The following is a 20,547-nucleotide window of genomic DNA, read 5'->3' as shown; positions in this document are numbered from 1 at the left end:
GCACACACACATGTACACAATATACATGCAGTAAGAGTTTTCTTATCCCCAGTGGAAAAAGGCTTTTTGTGTTTCCTGAAAAGAAAAACTAGTGTTAACTATAAGAAGCTAGGTCCAAGATTTGGGATAGAGATGTTATTCTGAATTGACAAGAACAGCTGTGAGTTAGAAAGAAATGTGTAGGGAGAGTAAAAAATAACCATTCGTTTCCAACTAACAATACCATTAAAACACTTGGAATTTAGATGACAGTGTAGTATCTTTCTGTCCTATGACAGCACTAAACTGTGAGTGGCTTTGCTTTATACTTCTTTATAAATGTATTTTTTGCTCTGTGTTAAACTTATTTCAGAAATTACTAAGTGATTTGATACTTAGTCAGTAATGCCTGTGAGCAGTAATTGCTGAGTCATGGTACAAAGTTAGCTTTTGGTGGGAGATTGAAGGGGAGTGTGAGCAGCATTGTATTTTGAGCTTCAAGAAAGATATTCCAGCAATTCTAAGCAGACATGGGGAGCAGAAGATGATGCTGTTTGAAAGCGTGGAATTTTGATTTTTTTAATTTATTTTAAATGTTTCGAAGGTAATGAAACACTTTCTAAGAGTCTAAATGATTTTAGGGGAAAGGGAATGTACTTCTGTGGTTGTTGCTTAATCAACATCTATTCTGCCACTTCACATCAGCTTCTGTCATTTCCAAGTGAATTAGTTCTTGGGGCAGCACGTTAAGAGGAAGTGTATTGTTCTTGGCAGGGCACTTGAATTTCTAATTACCAGATTCTTTCCTTAATTGCAATTACCTGGACACCCAGGCAGGGTGAACTTTTGGAAAAGAATGTAATTAGTGCAGAAGAAACCTCGCTGCCAACTGCTTGTCTGGATATCTACACTAAGCAGAACCTTGATAAGTTCACATCTCTGCAGACGAGCTATCAATCCATTGAGATGCTGCCCAAATGTTGTGCAAATCTGTTGCAATGTCTGAGACCTGGTGTACACTTAAAAACAACTACTGGTTTTCCTATTCCTGCCTGAATTCAGGGAGGGAGAGGCATGTCTCTGAGAGAAATCTCATCGTTTTTTGTAGGTGCTCACCAATAAGCAGTTCATTACATGCAGAACTTGTTTAAATAAGTGGCAATAGTAAATTGTGGTCTACGTGAGATGAGCTGCACAGAGAAATTTAATTAAAGCAAAAATAAACAAATAAGTCCTTTATTTCTAGTAATGTTTGTTGTGAGCCATTCTTTGCATACAACTACAAAAGAAGCAAAATGTTGCCAGAAATTTTGCAAAGCCACACTTTTGAGCAGAGGTGGAGCCATAGTGAGGGTAGTTGTGAATACAGGCATATCCTGATTATAAGCTGAAATCACTTGGCTTAAGGGCCTCTGGAAAGGTTTGCTGCATCAGGCTTTTATTGTCAGCTCCCTTGTGTTGGCTCTCAGGAAAAATTAAACTTAATTGATGAAAAATGAGGGAAAATAAATTAAAGAATTACTACTTCAAAAAAAAACTACTGAAAACCATCTTTCTGTAATTGCAACCTTTTAGTAATGCAGCTTTCAAATAATGTTGCTGATGAGGAAATTGAAAAACTTATGCATTAAAACATTTTATGTACTTTGGGGAGCTTTGTTTCTTTCCTTGATCCCTTTAATAAAAAAGCCCAAACCTCATAGAAACATTGATGTGATTGATCCCTTTGAGGTCAGGGACGGACACACTTTGTCTCCGTGGTGGTAGCCAGTTGTAACATATCGGTGTCACTTATTGATGGACTGAAAACAAGAGAGCCCCTCAGATAAGTGCCTTGTGTTTGTATAGAGAGAGTTATAAAACTGCTTTGTTCTTTCAAAAACGCAGTTAAGAGCTCTTGAAATGAGCTGCTCTAAGGCAAGGCTTCCCGAGCGCACATAATGGTGAAAGGCTTGTGGTGGGGAAGGGTGGTGGTGGTGTAAAATTCTTCCAGTTGCTTTGAAATAACACAGGGCTAGAGGAGATGAAGGAGGTGGGCTGATGAAGCCCTGGTGAATAGTTAACTGGTTTAAATTCAATTACTGGGCTGTTCGAGTCATTAACAAGTACATCAATATGGTTTTTATTAACAAAAGTTTTCCTGTCACATATGGTGTGGTTGGCAGCAAGAACTTATTCTCAGCCAGCCTGGTTGCAGACAAACCCCATTCACTCAGATCCCAGCGGATGTTGCCCATCCCTCACTTTTGCCAAAACAGGAGTGAGGATACCAAAGGCTTTGGGAGGTAATTCAGGAGATTCAAGGTCAGCAAACTTGATGGGCTCAATACAGAGGATTTTACGCATTTTCTAAGTTTGGCCCTTGTGAAGAGAAGGTGATGTAAAAAGTTTGTTGCTGTGTTTTCCTTATTATTTTATATCTCTGCTCCCTGTTTAAATTTGGCTGTTCTTAGTTTTAGCAGACATGTTCTTCTTTCAGTCAAGTATTGTTGGAGAAAGTCACACTTTTCTTTCTCTCTGTTTTAGCTAGAATATGGGTTTCTATGCTTCTTGTGCAAGAAAATAATACACATACTAGTATTGGGCAGAATATTGGAGAGAGTATATGATACTCATGCACACAGGCAAGCAAAAGTTTAAAAGACAGTCTGTAGTTTTCAGTTGCTATGCTGAAACACTATGAAATCCTTTCTTTCCAGGCTTCTTCAGCTCTTGGAAAATTAAAGTATTTTTACGAGGTCTCAATCACTATTAAATTTGAAAGGCCTTGGCAAGAAGCCAAGGCTTCTTGATAATGAACATATTTTGAATATCAGATAAGCAGTTTCGCTTGTCCTTCAAAAATAAATAAGGAAGTGAAGCCTAGATGTACTAAAAGTATTAAGAAACAAACAACAAAACAAAACAACCCCACAACAAAACACCAAAAAACAAACCCACAACTTTTAGGATTTCTTTAATGTTTTAAATTTTGGTGGTCTTATAACTGTAGCATTAAAAGAGTTGCATGTGAGGATATAGCTCCCTAATTGTTACAGCTAAGCAGAATGCATTAGATGTGAGCTCAGTGACCACTAGTCATGGCCATGACTTCTAGCATCAGCAGAGTTGTTAACATGTCGCTGGTCACTTCACTCAGCAAAGTAAAGACCATAAAAGTTATTTTTAGCATTGTCTTTTTTTTTTTTTTAAATTTGCACATTTGCCAGCAGTATTTCTTTTTTCCTCTCAATTTTTCACTAGGAACAAGCAAAAGATATGTTTTATTTCCTTCATATTTTTATGCCATTACTGCATCTCTTTCTGTACTTCTAAATATAATTCCTCATACCTTTCTTTCCAAAAAAACCCACATAGTGCATTTCAGTATTGAAGAGCACTGGAAGAAAAAGGAAATTTGCAGCTGTTTTAAAACATACATGGCAATGAGTGGATGGAAAAGATGTAACTGGTAGTTTTGCAGTTCCCTGTAAAAGTAAATTAAACCACAGATTCCAAAAAGTGAAAGTGGACCTGGGTAATATTTTGCATCATAATTATAGGAGGTCTTAATGTTTCTAATGAAAGTCATTGTGCACATATTGAAGTACTAAGTTGTACCAAAAGCTGGCATGGAGTCGAATAATGAATCCCTTCAACTTCGCAGCTGCTCAGAGTGAGCAGAAGGCAGTCTCTTCTGCGGATGAGGTGTTTGCCCTAGGATGATTGCTGGTTTTGCACCTAGGCTAAAATGCATCTCTTACCATGTGTATCTGCTAAATCGTGGGCTGCCAAAGTGAGCAGAGTAGACATTATGATTTGCACTTTGCTTCCTTTTGTTTTGGATTCAAAGGCCATCCCTAATTGATGGAGGTTTCCTTTACGATGCACTTATTTTCAAATCCATCATGCAGTGCTTCTGCTGCCCCTTGCCTTCGTGATGTGCTGGTCTTTGACCCAGAACTGGTAAATGAACCCTGCAGGGAAATCATTAGAGAATTGGAACGGTTGCAGTGGAGGGACCAAGGGTCAAACCATTACCTCCCTGTAGGACCGTCGACTTAAATTGGACTTCTTGCTTTTCGAAAGCAGGTCAAGTGTCAGGGACGGCTGAAGTGGTCAGGTACAAACTGATACAGATCATGGACACAGTTTGGGGGTTTTAGCTTAAAAAATTAAGGCAACGCAGGATGGACTTAGTCTAATGATGCCTTCTCTATTTCTCTCCTCTTTTCTTCTCTTAAAAAGCAAAATTAAAATCCTGAGGAGTCAATGAGAGCAAACACTCTGACATTAATGTGCTATTTGTGATCTTTTGGCATTCATAATTTTTTAGAGTAGATGGTTCAACCTTTTTTGTGTTTTCTTGCTGTTTTCTTTGAAAAATAACAAATGATATCTTGTAACAAGAAAATTCCTCCAATAATTCTTTTGAAGAATATACCTCCTGTTCTATTTCCCCTTTCTCACCTGTTCTTTGCATAATTTTTTATACTCTTAATAAATGTAAAATGACCCTTTTCAGACTGTATAAAATATATATTTTGCACTCCTAGAGGAAAAATACAACAGTAGTGCATCTATGGCAATTAAATATGTTGCTGGATATGACAAAATGATTTAATTTAGAAATTTGACATCCTTTAAATATTTCTATGTTTTCTATAGAAAAATCCAAGCATGTAACTTGTAAAATAAGTTTAAGATATCAAAAGTCCAAAAAAGCTGTGGATGTCATACTACTGAAATATGACCAAAACTGCTGAAGAACCAAATAGATGGTACTAAAAAAAAGAAGAAAAAAAGATGAGTGTGTGAAACTTGAAGTTCTTCTCACTGTGACTTAAAAGTGCTGCAGAGACCCCTGAAAAACATCTTCCTCCTTGTCTCTGTCCACTGCCATTCATAGCACACAGCAGTTAGTAGGTTTAGGTCACTTTTTAACTTCTGTGAGGAGTTCCCCTTTTCTGAAATAATTATTGAGGCACACGAATTAATCCAAATCTGTGTTTGAGTGAGTGAGCTGAAACCCGGCTCTTCTTTTGAAATGGGTGGCAGAGCAGTGTTTCTATGGAAGTAAATGTGTTTTGACCAGGGAAGATAAATTAATTGCAACGTGTCTGCTACGTAAATGTTTTTAAAATATTAATAAGAAAAAAGTGAGCAAAGGGAAGAGGCTAGAAACAGAGCAGCATCTCCATGTCTGTGCTTGCAGAAGGGGCTGCTGCCTGCCCTGTGCCCTGGCAGCACCTTGCCTACTGATCAGGTGAGGCTGAGGAACTGACCAGCTGGAAACTGCTGTCCTTTCCTCTATCTCCTTCCACTTGCAGCAGCTCTTTCCCCTGCAGGAGTGTGGAGCCAAGAGGCACAGCCTTGCTGGTGTGCAGAGAGAAGGCTCTTCCCTGGCACCTGTGGCTCTCTGCCTGGCAGAGGCCAGTTTAGGGCCGGCCGTTCGGAGAGCAGCTCCTGCGTTCCTGCTGGCACAGGGAGAGAGGGGCTGCTGCCCTCCTGCCAGGGTGGGCTGTGGGCAGAGGGCACACACAGCATGGCCAGCAGCCCCCTGCCCGAGGTACAAAGCCTGCCTCAGCGCAGAGGCCAAAGGGAGTGGGCTGGCAGCCTCTAGAAGTTAAACAGGGAGATTTTTCATTCACAAGGGCCATTCCAGCAGTTCCTGGTGTTGATAATGATGAATGGTGTGTAATGAAGGGCTGCACAGCTCAGGGAAACAGTTCTTTGAACATGGCTTTGCTGCTGTAATGCATCAGGACTAACAACCCGACTTCCTCTGATAGCAGGTGATGGGGATAGGAAGCAAACTGGAAGGAAAATTGTTTTCCCAAGCTTCTCACAGAAAATGTGCAAGGCACCAGGATTTTTGCTTGTCAGTCATATAGTTTGCTTTAAAAGGTGAGGATCTGAGTTTATATTAACAATAACGTTGGTCAGATTTTAGGCAATTAGAAAGATAAACACAATCATTTAATGTACTGGAACATTGGTGTTCAGTACAGTTCACAAGAGGGAGCAATATTTTGGGGGGTTGGATAGGCAGGTGAGTAATTACATTCTCTGTCACCTATCTTGTGCTGGAAGGAATGGTGACCAAGAAGTATTTTTCCAATTGCTAGGCATCCCCTGCATAACATAAGGCCTGTTATTTTATTTACTTTTTATTCACTGGCAGTGTTTCCAGGGTTGTGAACCTTTGAGCTTTATTAACATATTTTCATTATTTTTTTAATCCCAAAGTAATAAGTAGAAAATAAAACCTCTCAAGAGATAGCATTGCTGATTTCTTGATTTCCCCTAATATTCTGAAAAGCACTGTATCTGCAACTTGAAATCAGCATGCACTACATGATAGTGTTAATTTATTTCAAATGTGTTTAGTTTTACACAGAGCTTACTTTTCACTCATCTTTATTGGTATGGATATAGGTAAAGGTGGGTATGTGTATGGGAGATACGAGGTGTTTTTACTCAGCTGTTTGTTAACCTCTGACAGGTGATGAAGAATCAATATTTGCACTCTCAAAAAACTTTAATTTCCTTTTTTTGCATATTTGTACCCCCAGAGTTACTGTTTCTGCCCCCACTCTGTTTCAAAATTCAGTAAGAAAAGAAAATTAACACTAAATGTCACTTTATAATTGCAGTAATGATCACACAGCTGTGCTTTCCTAGTTGTACAATGCACGTCAGGATCAGTTTAGGAGCTCAGCCTCATTTCCTGGCCAGATGTAATTCTGGTGAGCATTATTACAGTAGTAAGGCTCTCCTCATTCATTATGGCCCTGGTCTCAGGGAGGCCTGCATGGCCTCACAGAGGCCAGCATACAAGGGTGTTGCTGCAGCTCTGGGTTAGCTGAGTGTAAGGTTGTGCCAGTGCAGGGTGCGAAGGGACAGAGCAGCTGCAGACAGCACAGCCAGCTCAAGCACATGTGCCCCTGTGTGTGTGAAAAAAAAAGAATAAAAAATAACTTAGGTGTGCCTTTCTTTCTAATGAAATGTTGTCTTTATTTATGAGCATGAAATTCTGAGGAGGAGCTCTTACACTTAAATGAACCTGTGAGCAGCCCATAGAAAAGCAAGTGCCTGCAGCGCTAATAATGAGAACTGACAAGGCGATCCTGCTGTGTTTATTTATGACCTTCTGCCTTTGTTAGCTCTTGTGAGAAATTCCTCTCTAACCATAACAATATTGCTGGAGCTTGGCACTGCATTGAGGAATCCTACGGTGCCCCGAGGCCGCCCACTGGCACGGGTACAGCTCGCAACAGATTGGCACAGTTGTTGAAATTTTCATATGTTTTCCCTTTACTTATTTTTTTACTTAATTCATGAGGCTGTTTCTTCCTTTGGTACATTTGTTTGTTCTGACAAGCATCCTTCAGAAGTATTTTGAGACTTTGCAAAGATCTAACTTACTGATTTGCTTTTTCCCCTCTTTTTTGGTGGTCTGTCTAATGAATAACTTAAAGGTTGAATTAAGCTGTGGCTTGATAGTTCCATCAGGTGGATCTTAGAAGTTGTGGTATGCGTAGTTGTCTTTTTAAAGAGAGGCAGCAGTGTATAAACAGTGGCCCCATTTGTAGGCTTCAGCATAGAAAACTGTGAATAGGGAACTGGGACAGGAGCTCAGGCAAAACTGCTGCAAAGCAGCAATGACCTTAGAAGCCATGCAGCAAAACTTTCATATGGTTAAGAACAGTGTTCGTCTCAAGCTGTAACAATTGCAAACCATGCCTTGGTACAGATGACTCTTTTTCCATCCTTCTATCAGATGCACTCCCCAAAAACCTTCTTGGCCCAGCTCCCTAAGCTGTGTTGCAAAGCTCAGACAGGCATGGAGGATGGAGAATCAGCAATGCATAGGGCTGCACCTGAAGGTCTGGCAGGGCTGAAGTCTCTGCTTCCTCTTGCAAGGACCAGGAAGCAGTTGTTGACTAGAGCTGCAGTTCTTTTGGCTTCCCACAGGGGAAAAGGAGCGGCCAGAGAGGGGAGCAAAGGATCACTGCCTTACAAGATCCTGGGAAACCCTCTTTCAAAGAAGCTTCCAGCTGCAGTTCTTTCTTTTTCCACCACTGTCATTTTACCTGATGTGTTTTTCCACAACATTTATGAATACACTCAAAATTCAGTGCCACAAGAATACAGATCAATGGGGAAAGGAGTTACTTTTTATTGTATTTACAAATATTTTATACACATGGCTTCCAAGTGCACTGTGGGCTGTGGCACTGCAGTGGTGCTTGCTGGAGGAAACTGCAGCAGGGATGTAGCCTGGCAGGTGTTGGACAAGGACAGTTGACACCTCAGGGCAGGGGCTGGGTACATACTAAAAGGCAGATGGAAGTGTCTTGCCCAGTAAGGCCCCACCAAGTGATCATCCATTGTGGCAGTCGCATTTTTGAGAACCACAATTGCTGTACACTGGACATCCTACCCATGCTTTCTTGGAATTTTTTCAGCCCACTTTTATTAGCATTGCAAGGAATAGGTATTTCTTGCAATACCAACCTCCTCCCTTAAAGAGAAGGAAAATTTTTGAAGAATGACCAACTACAACCTTTATCTAAAACATGTCAGGACTCCCTATCCCCTATATCATAAGCTGCAACATTGAAGCATGCTCAGGCATACAAAACCCTCAAAATTCCCCATGGATGTTTTTTCTTTGTATGATATAGTAATTAAAGAACCATAGTAGTTGATCTGTTGGGGTTTTTTGGTAGATTGCTTAGTGCACAGTGTTTAACACTTCTGTAGTGACACATCCATTTGTGTCTCTTCCTTTACTGGATTTCAGGAGTGCACCTGAAATTATGAACCTGTTGGATAATTCAGCAGTCAAGACAACCCTGGCATTATCTTACCCTTGAGATACCTCTTCCCATGCCAAAATGGTCCTTAGCACTAGATGGGGAAGGATATTAGTATTTCAGAATTTTTTCTTAATGCCTAGTTGAAGTGCTACAAGTTATGCTTCCTACTGGGCTAGTCAAGGCATTATTTCAAAAAGAAAACTGAAGCCACGACACTTTTCTAGAATTTCAGAAGCCTTTTGAAATTTATATAGAGGTTTCTGAGACTTGAGTTCTGCATAAGTTTGTTAAAGCTGTATCATCTCAAAATACCAGATTCCCTGGCCACTTAATTATTTAGCATGCCCAGCAAGCACTGAATTACTGCAAAGAAATGTGAATTCCAGAACCTGAGGTGTTTTGGGAGCCTTGTTCCAGCAGGCACTTGTGAGAAACAATCTGAAAGTTTATTTTCTGCTCTTTGACGGCATGGATTTCATTTTCCCATCTTTTTCCAGGTTACTGGAGAATGTAAATGTGGGAGGGGTTGAGTGAATAGCTCTTGAAGAGTAATTGTTTGGTTTTGCTGCTGTGGTCCACAGACCTCAGAAAGAAGTAAGCAGTTGGAGTGTGTGGCTGGGGGTGAGGAACAAAGCAGAAGCAGAGTGATCACAGCCCCATGCATTTGTGACCATACTGATGATCAGACTACATTCCACTGAGTTACATTTGGTTCAATGAAAATGAAGAGAAAAAGGAACAAGGAGGAGAGGATCTTGCATGAGGATGAGACAATGAGTCTGAAGTGGCAAATTGAGCTAAATTGACTGAGGTAAACCTTATAACACTCATTTCTGCCTGTTACCCCAGTATAACATTGCATATCCAGTATTTTAAATAATACTTAATTAATTAATTAATATTCTGAGGGAAGTTCTCTGAGGGAAGTCACTTTATTCAGTTCCTTGAAAAGGTTGTCTTTACAACATTTATCAGTCTTTTTGATGTATACATTTTTCTCCTCTCTGATTCAAGAGGAAGAGATGGAAAGTTAACAGAGCACCTGTGTTTTTGAAGTTTAAGATGTGTCTGGGGCTTATTTACCATCTCATTGAATTGTGGTATTTGGTTACAGGGTGTTGAGGGAGAGAGAAGAAAGAGACGCGGTATGATGCATGCACAAGCCCTAAGCTAATGAAAAACTATGTTTTGTAGATCCTTATTCCCACGGTAACCTGCTGGGACAGACTTTTTTATCAAACTATAACTCTACAAAGGGTATTAATGTGAAAGAAAATAAGAAAAAAAGGCAAGTGCTGTGGATCAAGAGTTTTTAAACTTTGGGCATACAGGTGTATTGGTTCAATGCATTGTTTAAGCCCTTTATCGTGCTCCATGCATAGGTGTCCTTGGGCTGGCAGAGCAGCTCACTTGTTATCAGCTTGCTAATTTACTGTGGCATGACAATATCTCCTTTCAGTGATCAGTGGGCACTTGGTTGTTGGACCAACATTTTATTCTCTCAGCTGCAGCCTCCAAATCAGATAGTATTGTAGGTCCAAAGTTACAAGCACAGTTAGTGCCTTCTGGATGCCATGTGGGATGGGAGAGTCTGAGAAGCACATGTAGAAAGATGTCAATTAATAGTTGCAAAATAGGTGTGTTGTGACTCAGGGTATGTCTGTAGTAGTAAACAGTAAGGTACATGCAGCCACATGAGGTTGTGTGGTCATGTTCAAAGGGCTTCTCCTACGGGAGGTGCCCAGCACAGACCTATTGAGAATCTCTGCACTGCAGTCTCTGGGTGTGTCCAGATGAGGCATGGTGTGAATTTTACCACATCACATGTTGTGGTATTCTGAAGTTTTGTTTGTTCCTTTCTGCTTGAGCCACACCTACATAATAATATCGGATTTTTGAATACATAGTCTCAAAGACAGATGGTCTATGTCTGACTGAATGTGCTGCAAGTTTCCAAAGTATGATGGCCAGAGTAAATGGAATAAAGGGAGTAAGCAGTACTTTCTAATGCATATTGCTGCTGCTCTTGCTGAAATGTTTGGTCTCTTTCAGGTCTACCAACCCATATGTTCTATTAATAATGTCTAGTTCCTTTTCATATGCCTTTGCTCAAATCTGTGTTTGTCTTTCCTGTGATTTGGTACTCCTTCCTTACTTAGTCTGATTTCTTTCTATATCAGCTGTGAAAGTAGAGTAAGTAGGTAATGGGAGGAGGAGTAGCAGCTACATGGTGTTTTCCCTGTGGCTTTTTGATGCTGAATTCAGCATGGCCAGAAGCACAGCCAGGAGAGCAGTCTGGGCTGGTGAGCAGGGTGGTCATGCAGTGTCCATTCAGGTTAAACATCAGGATGGCATCACTAGGTTTGCTGCATAAAGGGAGAAGGATAGTGATCCCCAAAAGAACAAGTTCCAGAGAGTTTGAAAGATTTTGGGTCAGTACATGGTTTGCTTAATTCAGCTTCTTCTCTGTTTTATTCTGCCAATTTAGTCTGTCTTATCCCTGTGGAGGCAACTGTAGGCTACATGATCTAGAAAATGGTTGTAATATGAAGAGAAGCAAAAAAGGAAAGTTGTTACATCTCACCTCACTGTTCTTTATATGAAAAACCCTCTAGGTTTAACAGAAGGAATTTCATGTTTGGGAGTGGTTAAGTTTGGTACTATGCATGGGAAGTAGTATGAATAAACTGAATTTTATTAGATTGCTGTTATGCAAACACAACTTTTCTTTCCTCTTCATTGGGGCAATTTGTTGTGGTTTTCATTGATTTGGTTGTTTTAAAGGTTGATGGTTTATTGATGATAAATGACTGATGCTGTAGCTACAAGAGTTGTTAGCTGAGAATTTTTCTTTGCTACAGTACTGAAGAAACAAATTACTCCTAAGGGTTTGTGGCTTTTTGTTTTTAAATTTTATTTCCAGAAATTCTATGTGCTAAGCATTCTGCTTCAGAGATAAACAGGGAAGTTTGTACCTTGAGAGATGCCGTGTTGCTGTTTTTCTGTTCTGGAGATTTACTGGTTTTTTTCAATATTAAAAAGTATCCTTGTCTGACAGGCTGTGTGTCCTCTGCTTTACAGTCCTTGCCAGACTTTGTCAATTTGCTTTGATGGCACATGGGTCATTAGTATTTATCATTTCATACACAGGAGTCAGTGTTTATAAACCAGTGAATTTTTGCCTTTAGGTTACTTGATGCAGCTGTAGGACTCAGGAGCCCCTTCCTGGTAGCGGCCAGGGAGCTGCAGACCCTGCAGTGAGTGGCACTTGGCACTGGCAGGGGGGAGTGTGGCTGGTGGGGCCTTCATCTGGTGCCTCATCAGTTTTGAATTCCTAGATGCCCCAAGCTGGTTTTGGTGTAAAGCTCTTGTCTGGAGAAGCAAATAACATCCCATTATGGATCTTTTTATACACAGAAATGTGATTGTATCCATCCTAGCAACTTCTTCTCATCCCATGTGTGACAGATATGGGCAAGTCACATTCTGTTCTTGGATTCCTGTATCCCTAGGTCAACAACTTTTATTTTTAGATAAGGTTGTCTTACAAAAAACAATCCTTTGCAGTAAAAAATTACTCTTTCTTTGAATTAACAAGTCTTTTGCTTAGCAATTATGTAGTAAGCTGTGATTTGAATCTGTTTTTCCAACGAGATGACTTCTTGAAGACTGATCTAATTCCAGGATCTCATAGATTTGAAGGACATCAGACAGGGCACTGGCACTGTGTTGTTTGATTGCACTTCTTCTTGGTTGCTTGAGTGAATATAGGTCTTTTGGGGAAAAGATTTTTGCATCCTCAGGGACTTGCCTGTAAAACTTCTCAGAGAAAATACTTGATACTGATCTGAGAGAGTACTTGCAGCACAGTTCAGTAACCCAAGTTATTTTGGGAAGCATATGAGGTCCACAGAATGAAGGGAATATGTTTAGCAAGTGGTGCATTGTCAATAAATTTAGTGCAAGACACTAGTGTTTTTATCATATACTTAGAATTCCCTTCCTTTAGAGTATTCTATTAATAGTTTGTGACATAGAGGTTAAAATTAAAAATCTATTTAAAAACACTGAAACATATGGTAAGTGGAATTAAGTAAGATTTCTAGGTAACGTGAGTATAATAAGAAGTACCTCTGCCTAGCTGTTGTCAAAGTTTGTGTTTGTCTTGCAAGTGGAATAAGCCCTGTCAATAGAAATCAAGCTTTTTCCTCAGGGAGGTGTTTGTACTAGAAGTGGTCTTCTCTACTTTTCCTACTGCAGACCTTGATTTAACAAGATTCAGAGAATGAACCTTGTTTTCCCACAGAATTAATTTCAGTAAGGCATGTAAAAGGGATTTTGGCAGAAATGTTATGGCAGCCCTGCTGTCTCCTGATAAACAATTTTTTAAGGATGTGTGTTAGGTACATTTTTTTTGCTTAAATGAGGGTTATTATGCAGCTGATGTGGAAGGAAGATACCCATGTTGAGGGTGGCAGCCTTTGAAAAGAGAAGAATTTTCCACGTGGTCCCAGTCGTTGCTGCGCCCGTGCGTTTTTCCGGTTGCGTAGGCGCTGGGAGGCTGTTAGCTCGCTCGCTGCCTCCACAATGTGACCAGCAGGGCCTTTGGAAGACTTCTTGAAACATGCTATTATAGGCTGCTTTGTGATGAAAAGAGGTCTTACAAATATCTTGAAATTTAAACAGAGCTATTGTGGGTTTTCCTTTTGTGTACATATGTGTGTTTGTCAGCCAAATCATTTGTTCAAAGTTAATCTCAATTACAGAGCATATTGTTCATAATCCCCCATGGCTCCAAAACAATAGCAGAGTGTATGTCTGTTTGAATATATATTTACATACTTACATGTGAAATATGTTTGCTTGTATATATAATTTTCCTTCTAAAGTGGTGATTCATGTTAAAGAGATGGATATTTCATGCAAGATTGTGTTTTTTGAGCAGCACCATCCTAGGGAAATACTGCAGGAAGGCCTGAATGGAATGAGCAGGCTTTGATCCTGCAGCCAGTCAGTTGATGCAGTTCCCTACATGCAGTGCTGGGATTCATCCCAGCACAGTGGATGATAGGGTAGAGTGGGATGTTCAGCTACTTGGAGACAGTAAGGTTTTGTGTGTTTTTAATTTTAATATCTATGTCTTCTATTTTAATATCTCTGCTTTTCTTCTACTCCCTGAGCATAAAGGAACTGGTAGGCAAGAGTTGGAAAATTTAAATAAGTCACAGGTTGTATGTGCTCTGCATAATCCCCACCAGAGAGCCCCAAACTGCAGTAACTTCCTAGAGAACTTGGGCTGTGAGTTAGTGGCGTAGGAGCTTCATTAGCAAGGTGCCCCACATTTTCTCCTTCTGCTGATTTCAGAGAAGGTGCTCATCCTTTTATAACTGTAAGTATTTAGCAAGGGATTCCCTTAAAATCTTTGTTTGTATCTGCTGAGACATTGCTAAGCAAAGCTTGCAACTGCGCAAAGTATTTGCAGTGTAAATTTTTGTTCTGCAGGGAATGCTGTAGTCCTGTCACAGTTGGTGTGTAAAATTGTGGTGGTATTGCTGAGCTACTGTAGTCTCCCTATTGCTGTTTATTGGATCTAGGTGTGTTCCTCGAGTAATTAATGTTATTATATTATATATGGGTGTTTGTAGGGGTTTTTTTCCTGTGGTCTCTTTGTAGTTTTGTGTTTCCTGGCTCTGGATAAACAGTTTGCTCCCTTCTACCCCTTGCTCAGCTCTTGTTCTTGTCAGATGGACAAGAAAAAAGGTCGTGCATAGGTGGAAGGTGAGGCTAGAACTGAAGACAGTTGAAGATAAACGCTTTGCTTAAAGAGATCAATCCTGCACGGGGACATTTCAGTTTGTAATCAAAGTATTATGCAGAAATGAACTTTGAAAGCTGGTTAGGATGTCTGGGATAATACAGGATATAAAGGTAAAATAGACAGTACAGAATTGTAATATGGATTTGTAATGGGAGGGAGAAAGAAAATATTTTGTCTTTCATTTTTTCTAAGATTTTATGTCAGATTTGAAAATATAGTCATAACAATACCATAGATAGGAATAATAAGATTGCTCTACAAGAAACACAAGACTACTGGTAATTTTAAACTTGCTAGATTTAACTAGAAGAAATGAGTGCTTTCCAGAAAAAGCCTCTGAAAAGAGGCAGAATTTAAGGCATGCCTTAGGGTATGGGGACTTCAGGCCCTTAAAAGAATCCCAGCAATTACCTAACCTGCCAACTTTCCAACAAGATAAATGGAAGCACTGTAGCTTGAAGGTGCCTTGGTTTGAATGAGATGCAGTAAGTAAGGTCTCTCTGTTCTTTACAGGCATCATAGATCTGATACTACTTATAAAAGAAGAATAGACTTGGTGCCCTGCTGACTAAATTGTCCTCTAGAGGAGTATTAGTTACAGAGCTTCTTTGTTAACTAGGCTGTATGCTTAAACCTCTGTGAATTTCTCCTATTAGCAGGCTTCCTAATGGCTTTACATGTAGATATGCTAAGTAATTGCAAGTGTATCCATGTAATTGACATATACAATGTGTATGTGTATACTGTTTTATGTATAAATAAATGTTTGTGATGTGAAATTTGCACAACTTCACTACGGTTCTGTTAAAATGAGGCAAAAGAAAGCATTAAAATGCCGATAATAGAGCAGAAGTCAACTTTCCGTTCTCCTTTCTGTCCAGGTGCTTCACATAAAGTCTTTCTTCTCCTTCTCTTTAATTTCCCAATTAGCTTCTTTATTTAAGAGAGGTGATTCTAAAGCCTCTGTATGCTGCAAGTTTCCCGGTTGCTTGCTTGCTCAGGTTCTCTACATTAGAAAACTAGGAAAGGCCTTGAAGTGTGTGTTAACAGAAAAGAAAAACAATAAAATCAAAACACACAACCCATATCCCCCCAAACAAATTAAAAAACCCAAACCACCCTGTACAAAACAGCTGATATTTTAGCCCACTTGAAGACAATGTAGGAGATTGCGTTGCACAGCCCAGACTTCTAGATAGGTAACAATCTTCTGTGCCATCCTGAGATCAACCTCTTTCTCCATTCTCTTCATGTGTCTGATGAGTGAACATTATTATTGCATCTTGAGCAGATACACTGATTGTAAAGTTCCCCATTCCTGGGAGAAAATCCCACCTGGCGCGTGCAAAGCCCTGTGGGTGTGCTGTGCCTGCCAGGCTGCTCCCTCCCTCAGCCTGCACTGCTTCAGGGTGGTGGCATGGCTTGGCAATTTAAATAGGCTGGTGTCTTGCAAGTTTTCTCTTCCTTTTCCACCTTGGTGAAGGAGTTTCATCAGGTGAGTGAAGTTGTTCCTGGAAAGCAGGCACTCAGGAAGATGCCTGGGACTCACCAGTTGTTCTGCTCTTGTGGAAGTCTGGAGAAATCTCTGTGACCTGACAGGAAAAGTGAACTTCAGTTCCATCCTGAAGTTTTGCCTTAGCCTGTGAACAGCAGATAATTTCATCAAGGACTGTGCTAATTTTTTTCATGGCTTTTCCATTATCCTGGCAAATTTGTTTTTTTCAAGTACTTTGGTTTGCCAACACAAATGAAAGCTTTACTCCACACACCCTTTTAAAACCTTTGTTATTCTAAACATAAACCTATGTGCTTTCTATATCTTCTGTCAGTTGTGTGCCTATCTGTTTTTAGACAGAATTTATGTTCCTTTAGAATAGGCTCTATTCTGCAACATTCAGTTTTCAGAGGTTTTTTATATGCTTTTCAGCAGCATTTGTTTTATCAGCACTTCCTGCAGCATTTGTTACACATGACGACAGCAGCGATTTGATTCCATTTAGAAAAACACCATATTATGTATGGAAAAGCAGTAATTGCTTACCTGTTTGCCAAATACATTCTACTGTGAAAAATATCTACTGTTGCTCTATGCAGTACCAAGCACTGTTATTTCTTGTTTACATTTTCTGCAGTTGATAGTTCCAAAAAACCCCAATGAAAATAGTTTATTGCCCACTTCATAATTAAATTTCCATTTTACGGGTTTGGAAGTCTACTCTTGAGTGAATGCAGCATCTACACATAGACTGAAATTTTGGCCTTAATTTTTGCTTTTCATGTGCCTCATGGCATACATGTACAGTTTCATGCTTGTCAGAAAAAGCAAAATTTAACTGTGGTGAGAGTTGTTCTGGAAGTATTTGTGGGAACTCCTCTGAAATAAGGCCTGCAAGATGCCCTGCAGAGAGCTGAGTTGGGTGGTTTGTATTCCCTGCCCTTATGGACAAGGAGGAATAAAGGGTAGCATTGCACAAGGAGGAACAACAGGCAGCATTCTACAGCCTCTAGTGAGTGTTAGCAGGGCTTCAACTGTTACTCCTCCTCTTCCTGTGCCTTGGAGGCCTGACCATGTCCTGTCTGTTAGCGAACCTGCCTATGAGCCTCCCTTGCAATGGAGGCAGCCATCATTGGGCAGGCTTCTAACTCACACCGTGTGAGATCTGTCCCTGTTCTGTGACTTCCAAAAAACTTCATTTTTGTTACGAAAATCAGGCAGCACTAAGGCTCTGCTTCCTTTGCTCTTTGCTCAGGCAGAACCCAATTCTTTTTGTGCTATTTGGACAAGGGGTCGTGCTGTCTGTACTGCAACCACTTGTATGAGCCAAACCAATGAAGTCAGGATGAGTCAAAGTAATGCACCCTGTCATGCCAGTTATTTCAAGTCTCAGGGGTCATTTCATTACCTGATCTATATGTGAGGTAGATCCATGCCACTTTTTTGAGCTTTAATTTGCTAATAGAAATAGCAACAAAGTAACCTGTTCCTCATGACCTGCCAATAGCTACAGAAGCTTAGCAATATTGGCACCTTTTGGTTTGTATGAGGTTTTTCTGTGATGCTTGGGAATTAACATTTTTTCTGACAGTTGGGGAGCATGTGCTTGCTTTGTTACAGCATTCTTGATTTTTCATATCTGATCTTAAAATTATTTAAAACCCCTAATTACTCCCACACATTCAGAGACCAGTATAACTTCTGTGTTACAGCTAGAGGGAATATGTCCAGCAGTTCATAGTTAGAATTCAAATGTGCTGTGACCTACAGAGGAAATTTCTCATTGAAAATGCAGCAGTTATGAGCTGAAATGGAGTAACTGTTTAGCAGTGTATTCAGATGAAATTGAATCGAACCTGTGAGCTGTACATTGGTGTTTGGTGGAAATGGAGAAGCAGCAGAATACAATTCTTGTATTGCTCCTTGTTCCTTGGTGGCCAGCAGATCCAGTGCTGCTGCTGAGGGCAGGGCCTCTTCTCACTCCTTGTTGCAAGGCAAAGGACCTGAGAGGGAGTGTTACAGAGCTGTGTATTTTACACTCTTCTCTCATTGTAGGGGTTTAGAGTGAAGTGTATGAGCTGTGATTGTAATGGTAGCAAACCCCAAAATTAAATACTGTGTGAAAGTGAAACTGATGTATCATTTTCATTAGTTTTGGTATGCTCAGGCAGCATTTGTGGGATTAATTTTGAAAGCTTAATCCAGATGGAAAAGGTTAAATTCAATGCTGAATGAATTTGGTTCCAATTCATTTGTTGCCCTTGCTTGCTCTTTTTCTTTTTCAAAAGAATTAGAGATTAAGCAGAGAATTGTGCACACCGTCCTTGTTTTCTGACATAATTTAACTATGTGTTAAATGTTAAAGACAACCTCTCAGTTATCTGCTGCAATAAGTAAACAAATGAATCTATTGCCATGCCAGCTCTTGAGTCCTGTGGCCTGAGTATTCATGCAAGCACTTATGGTCATTTTTCCTTTTTGCTCAGGATTTATCTGGATCCATTGACGACTTGCCGACTGGAACTGAAGCAACCCTGAGCTCAGCTGTCAGCGCGTCAGGCTCCACGAGCAGCCAAGGGGAGCAGAGCAACCCTGCACAGTCTCCGTTTTCCCCTCATGCTTCTCCACATCTCTCTGGCATCCCTGGGGGCCCATCGCCTTCCCCTGTAGGCTCACCTGTTGGAAGCAACCAGTCAAGATCTGGTCCCATTTCTCCAGCGAGTATTCCAGGTAAGTTTGTTCTAGCAAACAAAATTAAACCAATTGATAGGTTTATTAAATACATAAATAAATACTCCCATATTCCAAACTAACTTATTTTCTGAGAATCCTGCATTTTCAGAGCCTTTTTCTGAAAAAAAAATGCATACTTAAAGCAAAAGTAAATTCAATCTAAACTTCAGCTACCAAGACTTCAGAAAGCTCAAAATTCTGAACTTGACTCCACATAAGTTTGATAAATGTCTTTATCGCCAACCAATGTGAATGTGAATACTTAATTGTAATTTTTGTATTTGCTTTGTGTATCATTTGTCACATATTTCTCTTGATTATTTACAGTCCTTCTTTTGTTCTAACTGTGTATTTTTGTTGGGTTTGGCTGTTGAGCTTGAATGGTGGTTACAGACCTGCAGGTTGAGGCAGAAATTTTCTAACTCTGTATTGTGGCAATGTGATCTTTGACATGAATACAGAATATTGCATGAGATATTTCTTAATATTTGCAAAAACTAGCAAGTTACTTGGGATTCAGCCCCATCAGTAGTAATTGGAATACCAGTGGCAGGATTGATGCTCTCTCTCTTGTGCAATTTAGAGTATGACACACAATCATGTATATTCAGAAATTTGTGGAAATCTGTTAAGATACCCAGAAGAAAAAAATGGCATACATTAATTTCAGTTCTTACCTTATCCCTACCCATCTGGCATGTTACTTATTCCAGAGGGTCAGGCAGCAATTTGTATTTAGTATTCCAGGTGAGTTTATTCTCTTTCTGACGCTCAAGTTTTTTATTATCTTCTGCCATTTTGAATACTAGGGGAATTCCTAGGAGTAGGAGAGTGCTGACATTACCCTGGGGATAACATCAGTTGCTGACAAAACTGCAAAATAATAAACATGGACCTCAGTTAAAAGAAACAAAAGCAGAGATGCCTTTTTGTTAGGTGATTTGAGTGTTGTTGTAAACCAAATGCTGGTTAAAATTCAGAGAGTAGAATGTGTTTTGGTATTTGATACAAAGGTATCTGTGTAAAATGTTCCTGCCTGTTTGTCTGCAGAGGTTAAACTAGATAAGCGGAGGGAAGTAAGCTCAGTGCACACAGGAATGCTTAGTACTAAATGTGGCCTGCGCATGTTGAGCCCTGATGCTGTGCATGCCCTGCAGTTATTTCATACCTCTACAGCCATTCTGACTGGCAGCACATGCTCAGATGGAGCAGGAATTGTGGGGACAGCATTATATGCAGTGTGGTAGCTTTGTATTTCCAAGGTGGTTCGCATTGTTTTTGGTGTAGAAATCCACCTCTGTTGTTGAGTGAAGCCAGATAGTCCACCTGGCTGGAAAGGTAACATTTTTCCACAGTCAGATTCAGGTGAGTAAATTGATTGGCATTTTAGCAGCTTGGTTGCTGAATGGGGAAAAAAACATTGTGACGCTGAAAATAGCTTTATTGTAGCCATGATATGTAAGGATGAGCATAAGTGTGTAGGGGAGAGTAATAACTTTTATGAAACCACCTAATCCCCATGAGGTAAAAATAGAAGGTATATGGGCTCAGAGGTCAGGGTCAGAGTCAGAGTCACTTTATCGTTTCAGATGAGCCCCAAAAGCTCATTTTGTAACTCACCTAGTGAAAAGCATTGTCTCTACATACAAACTGTGCCACCATTTTGCACGGTGGTTTTCTGGTCTGCTGCAGTAACACAAAAGCAATTCTTTCTCAGG

General features: G+C 40.1%; 1 protein-coding gene across 3 annotated transcripts in view; it reads left to right on the top strand.

Moving 5' to 3' along the window:
- ARID1B (AT-rich interaction domain 1B) overlaps positions 1 to 20,547 on the top strand; it is a 325,120-nt gene that overhangs the window by 207,298 nt on the left and 97,275 nt on the right. For all 3 annotated transcript variants that reach the window (XM_059467474.1, XM_059467473.1, XM_059467472.1), the window contains one exon: positions 18,583 to 18,826. In XM_059467474.1, coding sequence (XP_059323457.1) covers positions 18,583 to 18,826 — 244 coding nt within the window. The remainder of the gene's footprint in view (positions 1 to 18,582; positions 18,827 to 20,547) is intronic.

The sequence above is a fragment of the Ammospiza nelsoni genome, chromosome 3, assembly GCF_027579445.1.
Source record: "Ammospiza nelsoni isolate bAmmNel1 chromosome 3, bAmmNel1.pri, whole genome shotgun sequence".
In the NCBI taxonomy this organism is placed as follows: Eukaryota; Metazoa; Chordata; class Aves; order Passeriformes; family Passerellidae; genus Ammospiza; species Ammospiza nelsoni.
The sequence above is the reverse complement of the archived record's forward strand: the minus strand, read 5'-3'. Positions and strand labels throughout refer to the sequence as shown.